Raw genomic sequence first — 18,186 nt, forward strand, 5'->3', positions numbered from 1 at the left:
TTTTGGTCTTTGGCACCATCCCCCTTTGCCTGTGACTACCCAGGCTGTGTCTCCGTCTGCTTTCATTTGTCCTTTCCCCTTTTCCAGAGGGAATGTCCTTGATGGGATCATCTGAAACAAGCCGGGACAGGACGGACACAGCCCGGGCTGCACTGCTGGTGGGGAAATGGTCCCCTGCACCCCAAATCCAGATGGGGAGAGGGCTGTTTCTCTTCAGGACACCCTGAATCAAGTCTGGTGGGTGTATCTGGGGGTGTCCCAATGAAGCCAGTGGGATAAGGGAACGTGGGAAGAGAGCTCCCTGGTACCCAGAGCATCCCTGCCGGCACGGCTTGGTGGGGATTTGGCAGGACCACAGCCAGAGCTCAGGCAGGGGAAGCAGGGCTTGAAGTGAGGAGGTGGAGGGAGGTGGGGATGGGGGGAAGCCCGGATGATGCAGCAGGGGAGACCTGGAGCCCCATCCCAGCCTTGCAGCGCTCCGCAGCCGGGAAAAAGCAGGTCCAGCCCAGAGGGAGAAGCCGAGTTCTTCCCCAGACAGCATCCCCCCAGTGGAAACCAGTGCCTGACTGGGTAGCGAGGGCAGGGGAAGCCGCGGGAGCCACAGTAAAGCCCCAAACTCACCCCAGGGCAGGGAAACCTTGTCCAGCCCCTGCTGGGGCAGGATCCAGCCCATGAGTGGGGTCGGGAACAGGATGGAGTCATCTTGTGCTTGAGGATGCAAAATGAGGGCACACACGGACGCATCCAGGTGAAATTTATTAAAGTAGCTGTAACTGAGCAAATTAAAAAGCCCCATAAGGTGGGGTTTTTTTCCTTGTGTGTGTTTTTATTTTTTTTTTTAACAGCTGAACACATTTTAGAGCTGGCAGACCTTGGCAGAACTTACTCCAACTGCAGCTAAAATGCTATGAACTGCAAAGGGAGCTGCTGAGGGGCACGGCACGAACGCAAGGCCAGTTAAAAGGCCCATGGAAGGGAAATCAGGTCAGGGAAATCTAGTTTGTATCAAAAAATATGCTTAAAAATACCACCCTGCATTACAGAGGGGTACTGACGGAGCTGCCTTTCCTGGTGATCCTGCCCAAAGGCAAGGCATCCTCTCCGGGGTTCGGAGTGTGAGGTCCAAGTTGTGCCCGGAGGAGCTGGCAGCAGCCAGGGAAGGACAAGAGCGGGCACAGGACAGACGGACAAGGGCTCTGGCTGGGCTTTCCGAGGAAGGTGATGCGAGACGAGGACATTTGCCATTCGAAGCTGAGGGAAGGGGAGCTGGAAGGGAGGGTGTGATCGTGGAGCTGCCTCTCCCTAGAACCACCACCCGACTCGCTGCACCTCGAAAAGGGACTGGTAAAGGCAGGAAGAGGAAGAAAGTAAGGTCACGCATTGCGGGGGGGTGACACCGAAATCTGGCATGGGCAGAGCTCTGCTGAGAGCAAAATGGGGGCAGCTTAAAGCTTCAGCAAGAAAAGCACAGGCGGCTCTGGCAGCCCAGCACCTCGGCCGTGCTCGGGCACGAGGGTAAACGTGTCTTTTACACCAGAACAATCACCAGCGGCTAAAGCTGGGAGTTAATCTGCTCTTCTGCAGTTGTCTACGCTAACTAATAGCAGCCAGGTATTTATTCCAGTTGAGAAAACTGGTCTGAATTCCTTCAAACATGGCTTGTTCAGTCATTTACGTATTTTTTTTGACTCATTAATGTACTAGAACAGAGAGCATGTGGGGTGAGGGCGTTAGCGAGGAGGGTTAACCTCCAGCTTGGGATGTGATACCATTTCTGCTTTCACTTTATGAATCATGGGCAGGGAAAGTGGGTGAGGGGAGTATCATTGGTCCCCTGCAGCTATTCTTTGGAGACCTCAGTGGTGACGTTTTGGCAAGATTTTTGCCCAAAGCCTTGCCTCAGTGGTGCTGGGGTACAGGCAGACCTTATGGGTGTCTTGCTTGGGCTGATGGCAGCTTCCCAGCTCCTGGGGGGCTCTTCTCCGGCAGGTGGAGGGATGACCCCTTACTCCCCCTCCTGCTGCTGTCCTCAGGTTTCTTCCACCACCTGCAGAAAACACAGGGACTGTGTCCTTTGGTGGCACGTAAAGGGACCAGGAGCTCTTCAGCCACGCTATGGAGCATCCTGTAGCCAGCCGTGCTCCTGGGGGGAGCACGTTGTCCCACCCCTGGAACAAGAATCCCCCTCCCAGCACACAGTGCCATTGCACTCCTATAAACACCCCAGTTCCTCCAGTCCACCCTGGCAGTGAATCCTGTCCCCCGTACCCCACACCATGACACCCTCCAGCATCCCCAAATCGCAGGGGTGCAGCATCAGCCCCCGGCACACACCAACCTTCTGGCATCTCTGAAATAAGGAGGCAGGGGAGGAAGGTGGGGCTGGGGCCGGGGTGGAAGGAGGGAGGGAGGAAGGAAGGGAGGTTTCTCAGAGATAGAGCAGGGAGGAAGAGGGAGAGAGTGAAGCGAGTACAGAAGGCGTAGTACTTAGTGCTGATGTTGTGGGTGAAGGAGCTGTGGTTTTCCTCCGAGACTTATTTGTACCTATTTTGGGGTGAGGCGTAGTCAAAGAGTATGTTTTTACCCAACTCAAACTAGAGCAGCCCTGAGAACTGGCATACTCGTCACACTGAGATGCTTCTCTGGGCTGCCGAGCGTGGCCCTGCAGTGCTGGCATTGTCCACCACACACCCAAACCCAGGAGAGCTCCCCAGGATGGGGCAGAGACCCCATGGTCCCAGGGGGATGCCATCCAGAGGGACCTGGATGAGCTCGAGAAGGGGGGGGCATGTGAACTTGGGGCTCCAGGAAGAACTTAGAGCCCCTTCCAGTGCTTAAAGGGGGCTTAGAAGAAAGAGGGGACAGACTTTTTAGCAGAGTCTGTAGCAATAGGACAAGGGGTAATGGTTTTAAACTAAAAAAGGGGAGATTTAGACTAGATATGAAGAAGAAATTCTTTGCTGTGAGGGTGGTGAGAGCCTGGCCCAGGTTGCCCAGAGAAGCTGTGGCTGCCCCATCCCTGGAGGGGTTCAAGGCCAGGTTGGACGGGGCTTGGAGCAACCTGATCAAGTTGAAGATGTCCCTGCTCATGGCAGGGGGTTGGAACTGGATGACATTTAAAGGTCCCTTCCAACCCAAACTGTTCTATGGGACTGAGCTGAACCACGACACCAGCCACCAGCAGCTCATTGTGCCTCCCCCAGGGTGGGGACAAAGCCCACAGCCTTCTGCAGGAAGGCAGAAAGATGCTTCCTTGCTATTACTAGTTAAATATTAATAAATATCCATTATGAATTTAATATTAATCATTAAATAATAAGGATTTGCAATAGCGGGGCACCAGCTAATGGCAGTGAGTTACCAAGGTGGTCGTGGTCTGTATGTCCTGGGTGGTGTCCTGTTTTTTCGTCATCTTCCCCTTCTGCTTACTCCTGTGATCTGGAAATAAAAGGAAAGGTTGAGTAACCCTTGGGTTTCCAACATCGCCCCGGCAGTTTGGGCTGCACCCTGCACTTCATGGGGTGGGTGAAGAAAAGCCAGAGGCAGAGAGCAATGAAGGTGGGAGCTTTTCACCGGCCAGAGCCTCTCTGGTTCCAAATCCTTTGGCTCTATGGACTCGGTGCAATATTTCCCATATTTCAGACTTGGAAATGCTCTCTCTGCTCTGGGGAAGCCCAAGAGTCCCCTTTCAATCCTCTCCTTGAGGGCTTCCTCCCCTCAACACGCTGTTGACCCTCCTTCTTGCCAGTTTCCTGAGATGCTATGTGTGATCCCGAAGGCTGAGCCAGCGTCCTCAGGAAGCCCGCTGGAATGGCCAGCCGGTCCTCGAGACTGGGCCACCACAGAGCCTGTGCAGGGGGAGGCCAGATGCAATTGCTAATTGTGGCTACGAGGGGATTCACGTGGTGAGACCACAGAAACCAAGAACTTTAAAAAGAAGGTAGACACGTGGAAATCACCTCCCTGATCTCTGCCCTCCCACCCAGAGCTCACTCTGGAAGGCCCACTTCACTGGGATGACTGGTCAGCTGCTCTCCTGGGTCATAAGATGTTCCCAGACCTATTTTTACCCATCTATCAGATAGTTTTCTCCTCCCAAAGCTTGCTGTAGCTGAGGATTTTTTGACCAGGGTATGGCTATTCCTAGGGAAGACCATGGTAGGATGTTCTGGAGGAGAAACTCGCTCTCCTTGAGCATCCATGGACAAAGCAGAGGTGCTGGCAAGGACCACAGGCAGGGACTGGTGCCTGCGGTGGTTTTTCTAAAAGGATGGACACCAGACCTGGGTCCTCAGCTGACTTGAACAATCCTGTTCTTCAAAAGCCTGGCTTTTATCTGACTGAAAAGCATCTTTCCTTGTACCTGCTGCCGGGGGAGGGTGTGAGAGCTGAGCCTGCGGGGGTCTCCATGGCTGAGCAGCTCGTGATGGTTGCTGGAAGGAAGCCACGGGGGTACTTACAGCACAGGAGGATGTGCACCAGCAGCGTTAGGAGGATGACTACAGCAGCCAAGACACAGCTGAGGGTCAGATCGATGGCCTCTGAGCAGCCCCGCTCTGCCAAGGAGAAAGGGAGAACTCATCAGCAGCTGCTTCTCCGGCCAACAACCCCCTTTGAACATTCAGTGAATTTAATCCAGGGGCTTCCTATGCGATGGTGAATGGGGATCCCTGTGTTTCAAATCATGGAGCCACCGGGGAGAACCTTGCTTTGCTACGTAAGAGCTCCCCTGTCAGTGTGGAGCTGCCACCACTGCCTCAACAACAACAAGGTTTTTGGAAGAACCAGCCATGCAAAGCCACCTAAGGACTCTCTCTGCCCTGAGTGAAGCCAAAACCCCCCTCAGATACCCCACAGCTCCCCAGAAGAAAAGCCAGCAGGGGCACGGGTGGTCCAAACCCAGGCCACCCCTTACCATGGAGCTGCTGGGTATTGTGGAGCAAGAGGAGGGAGAACAACCAGTTGATCAGCATTGTGGGGGCTATGGAGTTCCGGATAACTTGGTGCCCTAGGAGAGGGAAAAATTGCTGTGGGATGAGAGGAAAATGCGTCAGGAATGCCAGTTGGCATGAGGAGGAGCTGGACTTTGGTGGGAGGGTGGGCAAGGCATGGAGAATGTCTGTGGACCTGTGCCACAGCAGCGTGCTGAGCCGCCGCTCCCTCCTGGCAATGAAAACCTAAGGGGTTTACTCCTGGGGTCTTACCAGGCCGTTCCCACCAGAGATTTAGACCTTAAACAGCAACTTACACACTGTGTTTTTGAAGTGGCTGAGAGCTGCTGGTCTCCACACCACTGCAACTGCCACCTGGGCGGTTCCTATCGCCCCAATGAAGAGGAACAACCCAAACAAGAAGAAGGCAGCAGAAAGACCTGTGGGAGCAGAAGTAAACCAGAAGATGAGATGGAAACTGGGGGAAGTCTGAGAACAAGGCAAGGAAAGGGAAAGTTGGCTTGTGGTGGCCCCGCACCCAACTGCTGCGTTTGGGAGCGCAGGGTCCAGCACCCCGGGCAATGGGTGCAGGACTGCAGTCAAGAAGTTTCCCCGTGGCCTGGGGAAGGGCCTGGAAGTGGGACTGGCTCAGTGCTGCTGGCCAGGGGACCACATCCTACAGCTGAGAATGGTTTTTATCCATCAAAGATGCTACTGTAAAGTCCTGGAGGAAAAAGAAAGATGAGACACTGAAGCAATCAAGAACAAAGCAGATTAAATGACTCCTACCTTCTTCCTGCATCCAGATGATGGAGCTGGCAAGCAGGAGGAGAGAGGAGATACACAGCAGTTCGTGGGCGAACAGACTTAGGTGTTTCAATGCTTCCTTTCCTGGGAAAAAAGGCAAACGTACTCAGTGCCGCACAAACAGGATGGGTGCAGCCTGCAAAGGAGAGATGATAAACAATGAGCACGGGTTCTCGTTGTAAAGAACTGAAGCCCTGAGGTTTAGAAACCCTGAAGAACTGGTGAACTTTCAAGGGCTTGCTTTGACTTCAGGAGAAACCAGCCAGATTTGGGGTCGTTCCACACCGAACCAGGCACCAACTCCACCTAGTGAGCCGCTTTACAATGCTTCTGCCCCAGTTTTTGCCTCCTGTAATGGCCTGACAAGTGATGGGTTTCCTCTGGAGACCCATTTCATGGGGGAAAGCCCATGTGGCACAAGCTCTTGCCCCAAGCACCAGGCATGGAGTGCTCCTCAGGGGGATTACCCCCCCAAAGGCAAGTCCTTACACCACAACCTTCCCATGTCCCCAGAGTTCATGCTGAACACACATGGGAGAACTTTCCTGCCAGCTGTAGGGCTTCACCTCTGCTCTCCAGACACTCTCTGTTATGCTGGAGCTTATTCCTGGTGGGCAGAAGGCGGCACCAGCAGATTACAGAGACTGCGTGGGAGAATTTGCTGTTGGCTCCACCTTTACGTGTGTTTCCTGTTAGTGTCTGTGCTGCTACAGAAGCCCCCATGGATCCAGCTGGGCACGGATCCAATGCCATGACCCAAACATCAGCATGCTTGGCCACTAAAACCCACAAGACGTGATCTTTGGCCAGCTCCAGGCAGGAAGGCTCTTCCCATGGAGCCTGCGTGACCTGCACTCTTTATTTCTTCCCCGTGAAGCCCGAGGAATGGGAGAGAAATGACCCGTACACTTGGTGCTGTGATATTTCTGGCTCCATCTCCCCGAAGCCATTTGGGATTAGCTGCTTCTGGGGAGCTTTTATCTTCTCTGCGAGCTACGGAGGCGGAAGAAGAAACGCAGGAGCCGAGCACGTTTTCTCCTGCTACCCAAGTGAATTAGGAGGAGAGGGGAGAAGGAGCTCGTCTGAGGCTTTCTGCTGCCCTCCCTGCCCAGGGTGAGGAGAGGAGGGTTTATTTTGGGGACCGGGGAGCAGTACTGGCACTCACCTGAACTGCACTCCCTCAGCCGACAGAGCAGGACCACGAAGCTAACAGTGGAGGCGGTGAGGAACACCAGCGCGACGACGGTCACCCTCTGCATGTGGCGTAGACGAGGGGTGAGACCTGCAAGGCAGGGCAGGAGAGAAACCCCGCGCTGGGGACAACCCCAAAACACACAGCAGCGATCCTGGGAAACTGCAAAAAACGCTGGAAAATCCAAGGGACGAGTCCTGGCGCCTTCCTTGCTCGGGAAAGTTGATGAGAGACTATGGTCCACCCTGCGGGGCAGACCTGTGACAGCAAGACAAACCGCTGGACCTGCCAGGGCAGGGCAAGACTAACCTGTCACCGTCAGGTTCAGTTCTGCCTCCTTCCAGCTTATCACGTTGCTGACGTTGCAGGAGAAGGAGCCGCAGTCTGACTTCTCTCCCTTCCTTATCTGCAGCATGTCTCCAGAGAGCCCATAGCACTTTTCAGGGGAAAGGGGTTGTCCGTCCTTCTTCCAGGAGATGGAATCCACCCTTCCCTCTGGCACCACGCAGACCAGCTCGATGGGAGAACCTGCCAGGTTCGAACTGTACTGGAGCTCAGGCTGGAGCACAGGCTCTGAAAAGCAGAGAGCAGCGTGGTAACACTCCCAGGAGCATGAGAACTGCCCTGCTTTGGACCTGAAAACTGGCCAACATGCAAGAATACCGAGCCCCTTGGGACAGAGCAGGTCCTTCCCTTCTGATTTACCCCCCAGGTCAGTTTGGAGGGACAGAAGATACTGCAGGAGCAGGGTAACACCCACCAAGTTCAAAGAAGAAAGCAGGTGTCTCCATCCCTGCCACCACACCATCCCTAGGATGGACACCCAAAAGAGTTGTGAGCTGGGATTACGCTGGGAACTGCTGACAGGGACTTTCCAGATGCTGTCTGCCATGGGGTGTCCCAGGAGGAGAAGGCTTTTCCCACACAGCAGTGGCTGTGGAAGTATGGGAGAGGTCAGAGAAGTCATGAAGTTCAACCAAAGAGCAGGAACATGGGACTCTGCTGGTGCCTGCGTTTAAACTGTTCCAACTCCATATAGGCCAAAGCATGGAGGAGCAAGCCTTGCACGCTGGAGACCCCTACCATGTGCGAAAGGAGGGCTGACTCCTTCCCTCAGCTATCACCTAGGTACCTGCACCCATCGGGACTGCTCTTAGCTACGTCTGGACTTGATAGCAACTACACGCTCCTGACGTCCTCCAGCCCTGGATGTCCTACATGCCCATGTGGTGATGCTGAGCTCCAGGAAAGGGCAGTTCAAAGCAGGGTGAGCTCTCATTTCTGCTTATTTTTTCCAGGGGAAATTCCGAGACAGAGAAAGGCAATGCTGGTGGGAAGGAAGAGAGTCTGCAAGGCCTGGAGCTATGCAGGGGGAGCTCCTGTGGAGAGCCACTGGAGATCAGCCACATCTGCCCAGCAGACTCACCCCCTGGTGAAAAGCATCCATAAACCCTGCTGATCTCAGGACCTGACCCTGCAGGATTGAATAGGACAACTGGTGAGGCAGTAGCTTGTTCTGGGATTGCTCTAAGGAGCTTCTGGCCCCAGCTCCAAGGGACTGGCCACAACCTGCAGCTCCTGAATTCCTCACATCATTACCATGGGATTTGTTTTGCTCATCAAATGTGAGCAGAAATCCCTTCTCTTGAGGGAATTTTATGCCATATTCTTGTGCCTGTTGATGACAAAACAATTAGATAAAAGTTAAGGCAGAAGGTGTCCCCCGTTTCCATCACTCCAGGATGAAGGCACCACGCAGCCCAATGTCCCAACCAGGAACTCGACCCACAGCCAGACTCAGTTGCAGAAAAACCCTCTGGCATTTCCCTGCGACTCCTTTAGGGTTTTCAGTCTGTGTCTTTCAAGGTAGTGATGAAAACAGAAATCCTCCTCCGCTGATGACACTAAACTAGGAGGAGCTGTGGATTCCCTCGAGGGCAGAGAGACCTTACAGAGAGATCGGGACAGACCAGAGAGCTGGGCAGCCACCAACCCTATGAAATTCAACAAGAAGAGCCAGATTCTTCATGTGGGGTGGGGTAATCTTGGTTAGATGTACAAACTGGGCGATGAGAGGCAGGAGAGCAGCCCCGTGGAAAGAGATCTGGGGGTTGGGTCCATGGCAAGTTGAACAGGAGTCAACAGTGTGCCCTGGCAGCCAAAGGGGCCAACCATATCCTGGGGTGCATCAAGCACAGCATCACGAGCTGGTCGAGGGAGGTGATGTCCCACCTCGAGTACCGGGTGCAATTTTGGGCACCTCAACACATGAAGGACATCAGACTACTAGAGTGTGTCCAGGGGAGGGTGACCAAGGCGGTGAAAGGCCTCGAGGGCAGGAGTTAGGAGGAGTGGCTGAGGTCACTTGGCTTGTTCAGCCTGGAGAAGAGAAGGCTGAAGGATGACCTCATGGCAGTCTACAGCTTCCTCATGGAGGGCAGCAGAGGAGGAGGTGCTGATCTCCTCTGGTGACCTCCTCTACTGATGACACGAGGAAATGGAATGAAGCTGCTAAGAAGTTCAGACTGGACACTAGGAAAAGGTTCTTCACCAAGAGGGTGATCGGTCCCCGGATCAGGCTCCCCAGGGAAGTGGTCACGGCACAAGCCTGTCAGAGGCCAAGGAGTGTCTGGAGGACACTCTTAGTGATACGGCTTAGCGTTAGGTAGTTCTGTGAGGAGCAGGGAGTTGGACTCGATGATCCTTATGGGTCCCTTCCAACTCAAGATATTCTACGATTCTGTCCTGGTTTGAGGTAAAACAGAACCGATTCTCTTTCCAGCAATTTTACTTTTCAGCTAAGTCCCTTCTAACTAACTCTTTGAAATTAACAGCCCGATCATCATTTTGGGAGGGACAGCTCGATAGGGTTTAGTACATATTGTATATATTTCATTATTTTCTTTTTACTATTTCATTCTTTTTCTTATTATTATTTTCTTATTAATATTTCATTAAAGCAGTTGGGTTTCTTTTCAACTCATTCGTCTCTCTCCCTCCCTCTCATTCTCTCTCCTCTCCGGAGAGGAGGACCCTCTCTTCTCTGAAGGGGAGGGGGTAAAATAGAAGCATCTGCTCTTTGTTGTAGTGGCCAACCCAGCCCAAACCGCGGCAGATTCTGTGACTCTTTTCTGGTCCCCATCTTTGTCTGAGGGAAATCACCCTCTCTCACCACATTTGAACTCACGGATAACTTCAAGGAGGGTTGTCCACGCTTTGTCCTGCATCAGGTCAACTGTTGCCTTATAGATGCCGCTGTCTGACTCCCGCACCCTCTGCAGGAGAAGGGAGCCGTTCTCTGGGTAGAAAACCACCCTGCCTTGGTAAGGCAAGTAGATGGTGGGAGACTGGTGATCCGCGTAGTACTGCAGGATGAACTCCGAGGTGGCGTTTCTGATATACTCCCACTCCATGAAGCCGACGTTCTGGATATCGGGCGCGTGCAGCAGGACGGAGGAACCCACAGCCACCATTCTCCTCTCCGTGATTTCCAGCACCCTGTGGGACCCCTGCAAAGCCACCAACAGGTCTAGAAAGAGGAGAGATGCCAGAGCAGGGTGGGTTAGTTTTGCAGCAAAAGCCAAATAGCAATTGAATCTGCTTCTACACTCTGTTTATTTATATATTTTGGCACAAGTTACCAACTGACTTCCTGGAGTTTGTCATGTCATGTATCTGATCTCCTTCCTCCTAAAAAATGTAACATTTTTAAGATAAAAAAAATAAGATGAAAAATGTAACATTTTTGTTGGTGTGCTATCTAAATGCTTCTTAGATGGGTAAGACAATTCCTTGCCCTTTGGAGTCAAAATGATGGGAATCTGGGCTTTTGGGGGTTATTCTGCACATCAGGAGCTGCTAACGGGGAACGCAACCAGTGCCGCCTCACCCCTGGACCTCGAGCTGCTCCCCCGGCACCTGGAAGGGAGAGCATCGCTTGGAAAACAAGCTCTGAAACGCCTTTTTGTCGGGACTGTGTGGTCCTGGCTGCGAAATAACCGGTGTCTGAGAGCTGACCTTCCTGAACGCTGTGGAGACCCACAGGCGTCTTCAGCCTCACCACCCTCTCAAGACGGGGTGAAGCCCTGCAAAACAGATGGTCCCACTTAGGGACGTGCCCAGTGACCTTATGCGTCTGGAAGGTGCTAATTCATCATGAATCCCCATTTCCTGGCACCTCTGAGTAACGCAACAGCTGTAACTGCCGTGTAGATGAACTGCTTTTAACAGGAAAAGGCATCTCAACAGGCCGTTACACAAGAACCTTTGCCTTGAAAATGTTTTGTGGTTTCCCCAGGAGACAATGGAGTTCATGTCAGTGGGTGGGGGGTCAGTCTGCAAATGTGACCCTGAAACTCACCCTCAGCTGTACAAAACCCCGGGATGAGAATCCCACGGTAGCACTGCCGGCATAAAGGGACTTAGCAAGCAGAAAGTCACCTCTGATATCTCCAGCCCCCCGAAAATCTGCCAGAACTGTCACCCTGGCGTGGCTTTTAGCAGGTTTAAAAGGTTATGCTGGTTGCTGATGAGGGAACAGGTTGAGGAGCAGGAGTCTGAAGGAAAGCTGGGCTGAGCAGAGAGGAAAGATGCTGGAGGGGAGGCTCAGAGGCTTGGGGAAGGGTGGTGGAGGGCACGCTGTGGTCAGAGAGTGGAGAAGAGGCTCGGAGGGAAGCAGTCCTTAGGCATGCAGTGGAGGAGAGATGGTGGTGGTACGCAGGGATGGGGATGGTGGTACCCAGGTGTGGTGATGGTGGTACCCAGGTATGATGGTGGTGGTACCCAGGTGTGGTGATGGTGGTACCCAGGTATGATGGTGGTGGTACCCAGGTGTGGTGATGGTGGTACCCAGGTATAGGGATGTTGCAGCACTGGGAGGAAGGAGGCTCCCCGGGGCACACACCTTTACTGACACCACCACAGCCTGGAGCAGAGGTGCAAAGAGAGCACAGAGACTCTGCGAGCACATGTTCTCCGAGGAAGTGCAAGCCCCACACAAGCCCCTTTGCATACTCACAGCCTGTGACGGCCGTCTGCAACCAGGCTGACATGGTAAAGCCCTGCAGGCTCCTTCAGACCAGCAGGAGGGATGAGATCCTTCAGCAGTGACATGCTCTCAGGGTGGCCACTCTAGGCAACATGGATAGGCCTGTGAAGGACACCGTGAAAAGAACCATTGACACCTGCCACGCAGGGGTTGGGAAAGGTGAAAGGTGCTCAGTGAAGTGATGGTGGAACCCCCCAACCTTCTCCATGTGTCCCCCCAGTGCTGGCATCCCTGCAGAGGGGTTGCTGTACAGCAGCCCCAGCCCACACCGCTCCTAATGGTGCAGCTGAGGGAAACCATCCCGGCCGTCCTGTCTGAACCAGCACCAATCTACCACAGGGACTGAAAAAAGAAATATTTCCAGGACGCAAAGACAACCGATACCCAACAGCATCAAGACCAGCACAGGTGCAGGAGCTACTGGGGGGACAAGAGCGCCCGGTCGCTTTCTGCAGCCCCTCCCGTGTGCTGCAGCTTTCCGATGCCGGTGGGCACAGCCCTGCCTCCTCCCTTTAATATATATTTCTGCAGCTGCTGGCCATGAAACTGCTCATTTGCCTTTAGCAACCACCTCCACAGCCTCCCAGAGTAGCAGGAGCCACATGCTGAAACCCCAACACCTACACAGATACTTCCTCTTCTCAGGTTTAACTCTCGTCAGCCCTGACTCTTGTCCTACGCAACTGCCTTCTGCACCACCTTCATGACTTTGGAAACCTCCGTCGTCCATCCCATTGCCACCCTTTCCTCTCCACCTTCATGGCTCCCAGATTTCTCTGTCTCTCCTTCCAAGCTCTTAATCCTTTTGGCTGCTGTTCTCTGGGTCTTCTCCAACTGTTTTTTTAGAGACCTTTTGCCTTAGTTTCTTCACTACAGAGACTGCATCCCGCCCCCCCCCCCCCCCCCCCCCCCCCCCAGTGGGTGGCGACAGGAGAGCTCGAGAACAAGCCCCCTGCCTCCAACACACGTTATTGGAAGGAGAACAGAGCTCAGAGCTGGTTTGTGGAGCTTTGGGAAAGCTTTGGCGTTTGGACAACTGGGATTGCATTCACCGCCGGGTTTTGAAAGGCTCTGGATCCAGGGTGAGGGAGGACAGCGGGAAAGTGGACAGTGGGACAAGCTTTTGCCAAAGGATTTTCACTGCCCTGTGATCAGAGCCTCAGTTTAAGGGATGTGGTTCAGCGGTGGACTTGGCAGCGCTGGGTTAAGGGTTGGACTCAAAGATCTTAAAGGTCATTTCCAATCTAAACAATTCCATGATTCTAGTCTATGATTGAGCAGGGACCAGAAGAGGCCAAGATGGTCTGTTTGAGAGATGTGTTTTATTCTGGAAACAGCCCGTGGGTGGCGGTGGCTGAAGTGACTTCTGACGCAGAGGTGAGGAGGTGTGTTTGAGGAGAGACACGGCCTCCTGGCAGCACCCAGCTTTCCTCCGGGGAACCCGTCAAACAGCGGAGCAGCATCTGACAGGGAAGCCATTTCCACCACGGAGCTGCAGCACGATCTCCTGGACCTGGCCAAGCAGCCCCCAGCCCAGAGCCATGGCCCCAAGAAGAGGAAGAGAAAGAAAAAAACCACCCCAAAACCCAAGGGAGGAAAAAAGAGCCCCGGGATGGGGTGTTCACCCCCACAACGGAGACCTCCAGCCCAGGACATCCCCACCAGTAGAGGACCCAACTGCACGTCCCTGGTTTCTGCCTTGCTGAAAGGAATTCAGGAAATAGGGGTCTGGGGAAAATCACCCGAGTTAAGGGTGATTTAGCCTCCGTGCAGCTAAAAACCGGCATTATGTGGGACAGAGTGGCTGCTGGTGGCTGCAAACCTCGGCAGCCTGGGGGAGCTGGTTATGGGAATGCCCTCCTGTCTTAGGGGAGCTCCTCATTGTGCTCCTCCTCAGTCGGTGGGTACAGGGAGACTGTGACAAATCCTGTAGCTTCTGCTGCAGGATTTCCTCACACCTGGTATTCCATTCGCTCGTTAACCCGCAGGACTAATTAGCAGTGGAGAAGCAGCAGGAGACCGTGTCTCCTTTCCCTTTGCAAAATGCCTGAGATCCCAGGGGAGGGCTTGAGTCGGGAGGGCTGTGGTGCCAAAATGAGCCTCTTTTTTTGGCCATTTTCACTGGTATCCTCTCGCTCCCTGAGGTTTGGGCAAGAACCGTCTGTGGCTTTTCACAGGGGAATAAGACCCAGGCTTTGCTGCGCAGCTCACGGGCCCCTTTCCAGCCTAGAACAAGAGCTGTGGAAAAGGCCTTTGTGTTCTTCAGGGACAGAGGATTTCCTTTCTCCAAACAAATGCAAACAGGCGTGGAAATGACCTTCTTCCCGCCCCGTGCAGCTGGGTACCACGGGGAGCGGGGGTAAGGCTTATCCCGCGTCCTGCTTTGAGGTAAAACAGAATTTTCTGTTCAGTAATCTCAGTTTTCAGCTAAGCCTCTGCTGACAGACTGAACTCTGGGAAACTCACAGCGTATTTTGCAGGCTGCACTCTGCCTCCAGAGCCGTCAGACCTGGTTGTTTCTCGTTTACGCCGAGGAATGGTGTGCCGAGAGGCTCCTGCTTATATTTATTGCTGTAACACCCAAGCTCAGCTCGCTTTCGTATTCGCCCCGTTGGAGGGAGGGAAGTGGAGAAGGACAGAGGGGTCCCACCTGTGGGGAGGAGGGGACAGGAGAGGGAACCCCAAACTGACTGAGGGGGTGTTCCATCCCATCGGCATCACGCTCGGTATAAAGCTGAGGGATCAAAGGACCATCTCTCCTTCAATGGCCAGCGTCCGAGGAGGACTCTGCCTTTGTTCCTGATCCGTGCCTTCCTCAATCCAGATCCGGAATCCAGTTCCTACCCATCACTGAGTCCAGCCTGGGACTTTCCCAGTGTCTGTGGTGACGTGATCATCATCATCCTGGGAACTTTACACTGGCTTTGTATATATTTCACTATTTTATTTTTATTATTATATTAATATTTTCATCAGTTTAGTTTCTTTTTAAACTCATAACTCTCCTTTCCTCCTCTCTCTGAAGGGTGGAAGAGGTGGGGAGAGCATTTCAGTGGCCAGTTCAGCCCAACCCATGACGTCCCAGGAGATGGAGGAAAAGGCGGATTTGGAAGGAGGGCACATTCCGCACCGGCTACTCAAAGTGCTGCTGCTCCTCCAGAAACCAAATCTCTTCTCCTCCTCCTCCTCCTCTTCCTCCTCCTCCCTTCTCCCCGCCACCAGCAGACCAGCCCTCCTGGGGTGCGTGGCTGGGGAGACGGAGAAGAGCCTCTGGGTGAAGAGGGGACGGTGCAAGGCCGGGGGGGCGAGTTAGAGCTGCCCCCAACCCGACTGCTTTCTCTCTTGGGGAGAACCTCTCGTCTCCCCCAGGGCACCGGCACAGCCGAGAGGTGGTTGTAAAAGTGAACCAATGCTTTAGTTAAGGGGCAGATGTTTTCAGAAGTTGTCACGCAACCGTGCGTGAACAGGGAGAGGAATCGGACACCTGAAGACGCGCCTGCTCAGGGCTGTCGTGTTTTCCCCTTGCCCTCCAGCATCACTGCTACGCTGTTACCTGCCATTTTTTACAAAATCCACTTGGAAAAGCTGAAACAGAACCGCCCTGCAGCCCGCTGGAGTTTTACAAAGAGGCCCTTTCATGGAATATCTTGGGATTCTCATTACAAAGCAGGAACGCGGCACTCGGGAAACACATCCAGGGCGCTTCAGCCTCTCCCCCAGCCTTTTATAGGAATGGGATGTGCATGGTTGCTCTTCAGCTTGAAAACAAAGAGCTCGTTGTGGGAGGTGGAGCGATGGTACCGCTTAACGGGAACAAAGAGCGTCTGTGCCAGGGGAAGGGAAACTCCCCAGCGAGGCAAAGCCCTCCCCGGCGCTGGGGGCTGCGGAGAACATTCATCAGCCTTCCGCAAGCAAGTGGGGGCCCAAAGAAATTCTCTGCTGTTATCGCAACTGTCTCCTCCACTGCCGCCTCCCCCTCTTCTGGTGTTTGTGTGCGGCTGCCGAGGCGGGGTGAGGGGCTGCCCGTGGTCTGGGAAAGCACCACGGCGGTTGGGCACAGCCTGTGACCGTTAGATCCGGCGTTATCATTTGGCTGGCAGCTAGGCGCTCACGCCAGGGGAATGTCGAGATGATGGGTAAGGAGGAGACACGGGCTTTGTGGGGGGCGCTGCGGGAGGAGGGGGCTGTGGGGGCAGGGTGGGGATGCTCGGACACCACGCTTACCCGGAGGAGGCCTGTCTGCGAGTGAGCGAGGTCATCCCGGGTCCTGCAGAAGCTGGACGATGTCCCGCAGATGCTGGATGTCTGTCCTGCAGAAGTCCTCCTGCGGAACACAAGAGTTCACACGAGCAGTAGTTAAAAGCATTGAAAAGCGTTTAAAAGTGCTTCTCCTGAGCCATGCTAAGACCATTTGTGTTGTGATGGGAAGAAAGAAAAGGAATGTAGGATTTGCAAGGTCAGTTCCCACCCCAGGGGTACGTGGGCTGGGACCACCCTTTGGAAAGGACGTATGAGAAATGTTAAAAACCTTGTGTGCTCTTCTGCGAAGTCCTTATCAGAAAATGACAAAGAACGATCTTTGTTCTTCCCTAGCATTAAAAAAAAAAAAAAAAAAAAAAAAGAGATGCAAACCATCCCATTGCAAATCATCCCATTGCAAATCATCCCACGGCCTTAAAAGGTGAACTGTCACATTAGCAAATATGAAACCCTGCTGGGCGATGTCGGCTTGGCTCTCTCGGTCTCACATCTCCTGAGGCACAGCAAAAGAACGGCAACGGGGGAACGGCTGCAACCCATGACAGACAGGGAAACACAACGTGGCAGTAGTGGTTTGCATGGAAGGGCAAAAATACCTTCAGCTAAACCGCCCATGTCCCTTATGAACAGCGGGGTTATCGTGAATGTTCTCCACAGCTGACACAAACCGTGACAACCTCCCCCAGACAAGAGCTCCCCAGATTCGTCTGTGATGAAACCAGAAATGAGAGCAACGGAAAAAGAACCCTCATCTAGAAAAGAGCAGTTTTATGCACAAGTGCAGCTCTGAATAAACCAAAAAACCCACCCTCTTCCTCAGAAACGACTTCTGAGTTGCTTCAGAGACTTTTGTAACTTTGCCCTTCCTTCATCTAATGCTCTTCAGGTTTAAAAACAAATTAAGCTCCACAAAGAGCCACGGCACCCAGTAGCCCAAACCACAAGTGCAGAATGCCACCAAACCCAATCGCCAAGTGCCACGATGAGCTCCTCCGCCTGCGAGGGGGCTTCAGCCAGCCACTGGCCCCCCCACCAGGAGAGCAGCCAGCTCCGACGGTGCCGGTGTGGGGGTCACCAGGGCTCAGCGGGCAGCTGGACAAAGCCACCAGCCGCCCCACGGCAGCGGCCAGGCTGGAGATGTTCAGCAGAGCTCTCTGGGTGGGTTAAGCAGCCGGGAGAGGGATGGGGTGGGGGGGGAAGGTGGGTTGTTTAGGAGCTCTATAAACAGTTTACTGCTGTGAAGACTTAATGACGAATCTGCCCGGCTGTAAGTATTTATTTAATATTTCTGGGGCTGGGTAGGAGGGGGAGCTGAGCCTGGGGAGCAGAGCCCAGTTCCTGGGGCTGGGGGAGAGCACTGCAGCCCCGCAGGGAAGGGCAAAGGGGGAGATATCCCCCCCCCCGCCTTTTCCCTGCCTCATCCCTCTGTCCCCATCGCGTCCCACACCGCTCCAGTCCTCGGCATAACCCCTCCAGACCCCACCTCCACCGCTCCAGTCCCCGGTCCCCTCGTCCTGTCCCCGTTGTCCCCATCCCTCTCCGGTCCCCATGCCCATCTCCCCGGCCCCACCGGGCAGCCCCGGAGGCTGCAGCCCGTCCCCGTCCCCGTCCCCCGGGCTCCTCCCGCAATACTCACGGCGCCCGCGGCGGGGTTCTGCTGGTGCCCTCTCCCGGACTGTCCCCCTCGTCCCCCAGCCCCCGCCCCCCTTTACACGGTTTTTTGTCATTTCCCTCTTCTTTCTCTTCTAACGCGAGGGAAAACCCCTCTTTTAGAAGACTCTGGTGTCTGAACTGGTGACAATATTCCCTTTACAGCCAGCTCTGGGGTGCGGGTTTCCAGGTCTCGGTGTTTTCGAGCTCCCCAGGAGAGGGGACGAGGAGGAGCGAGACCTGGGCCCCTGACCCAAGCTGCCAACGGGGTTATTTCATACCGTGAACGGCACATCCAA

General features: G+C 54.1%; 1 protein-coding gene across 1 annotated transcript; it reads right to left on the bottom strand.

Annotated features, from left to right (window-relative positions):
- Positions 1–737: 737 nt before the first annotated feature.
- LOC141464784 (uncharacterized) lies at positions 738–17,930 on the bottom strand. The gene is made up of 12 exons (XM_074147889.1): positions 17,874–17,930; positions 16,202–16,301; positions 11,948–12,079; positions 10,118–10,459; positions 7,240–7,503; positions 6,904–7,020; positions 5,721–5,822; positions 5,249–5,371; positions 4,916–5,008; positions 4,461–4,556; positions 3,362–3,438; positions 738–2,047 (listed from the first exon to the last, which is right to left on the bottom strand). The coding sequence occupies exons 3-12, from the start codon at positions 11,979–11,981 to the stop codon at positions 2,030–2,032; spliced, it is 1,266 nt and encodes a 421-aa protein (XP_074003990.1). The 5' UTR covers positions 11,982–12,079; positions 16,202–16,301; positions 17,874–17,930; the 3' UTR covers positions 738–2,029.
- Positions 17,931–18,186: the final 256 nt, after the last annotated feature.

Source organism: Numenius arquata, chromosome 5 (genome assembly GCF_964106895.1).
Source record: "Numenius arquata chromosome 5, bNumArq3.hap1.1, whole genome shotgun sequence".
Lineage (NCBI taxonomy): Eukaryota > Metazoa > Chordata > Aves > Charadriiformes > Scolopacidae > Numenius > Numenius arquata.

Coding starts and splice junctions, on each gene's coding strand:
- LOC141464784 (XM_074147889.1), bottom strand. CDS start 11,981: ATGTCAGCCTGGTTGCAGACGGCCGTCACAGGCT. Junction 7,021..7,239: donor ACTGAACCTGACGGTGACAG/GTTAGTCTTGCC, acceptor CCTGCCTTGCAG/GTCTCACCCCTCGTCTACGC. Junction 5,372..5,720: donor CATCTGGATGCAGGAAGAAG/GTAGGAGTCATT, acceptor CTGCTCCCACAG/GTCTTTCTGCTGCCTTCTTC.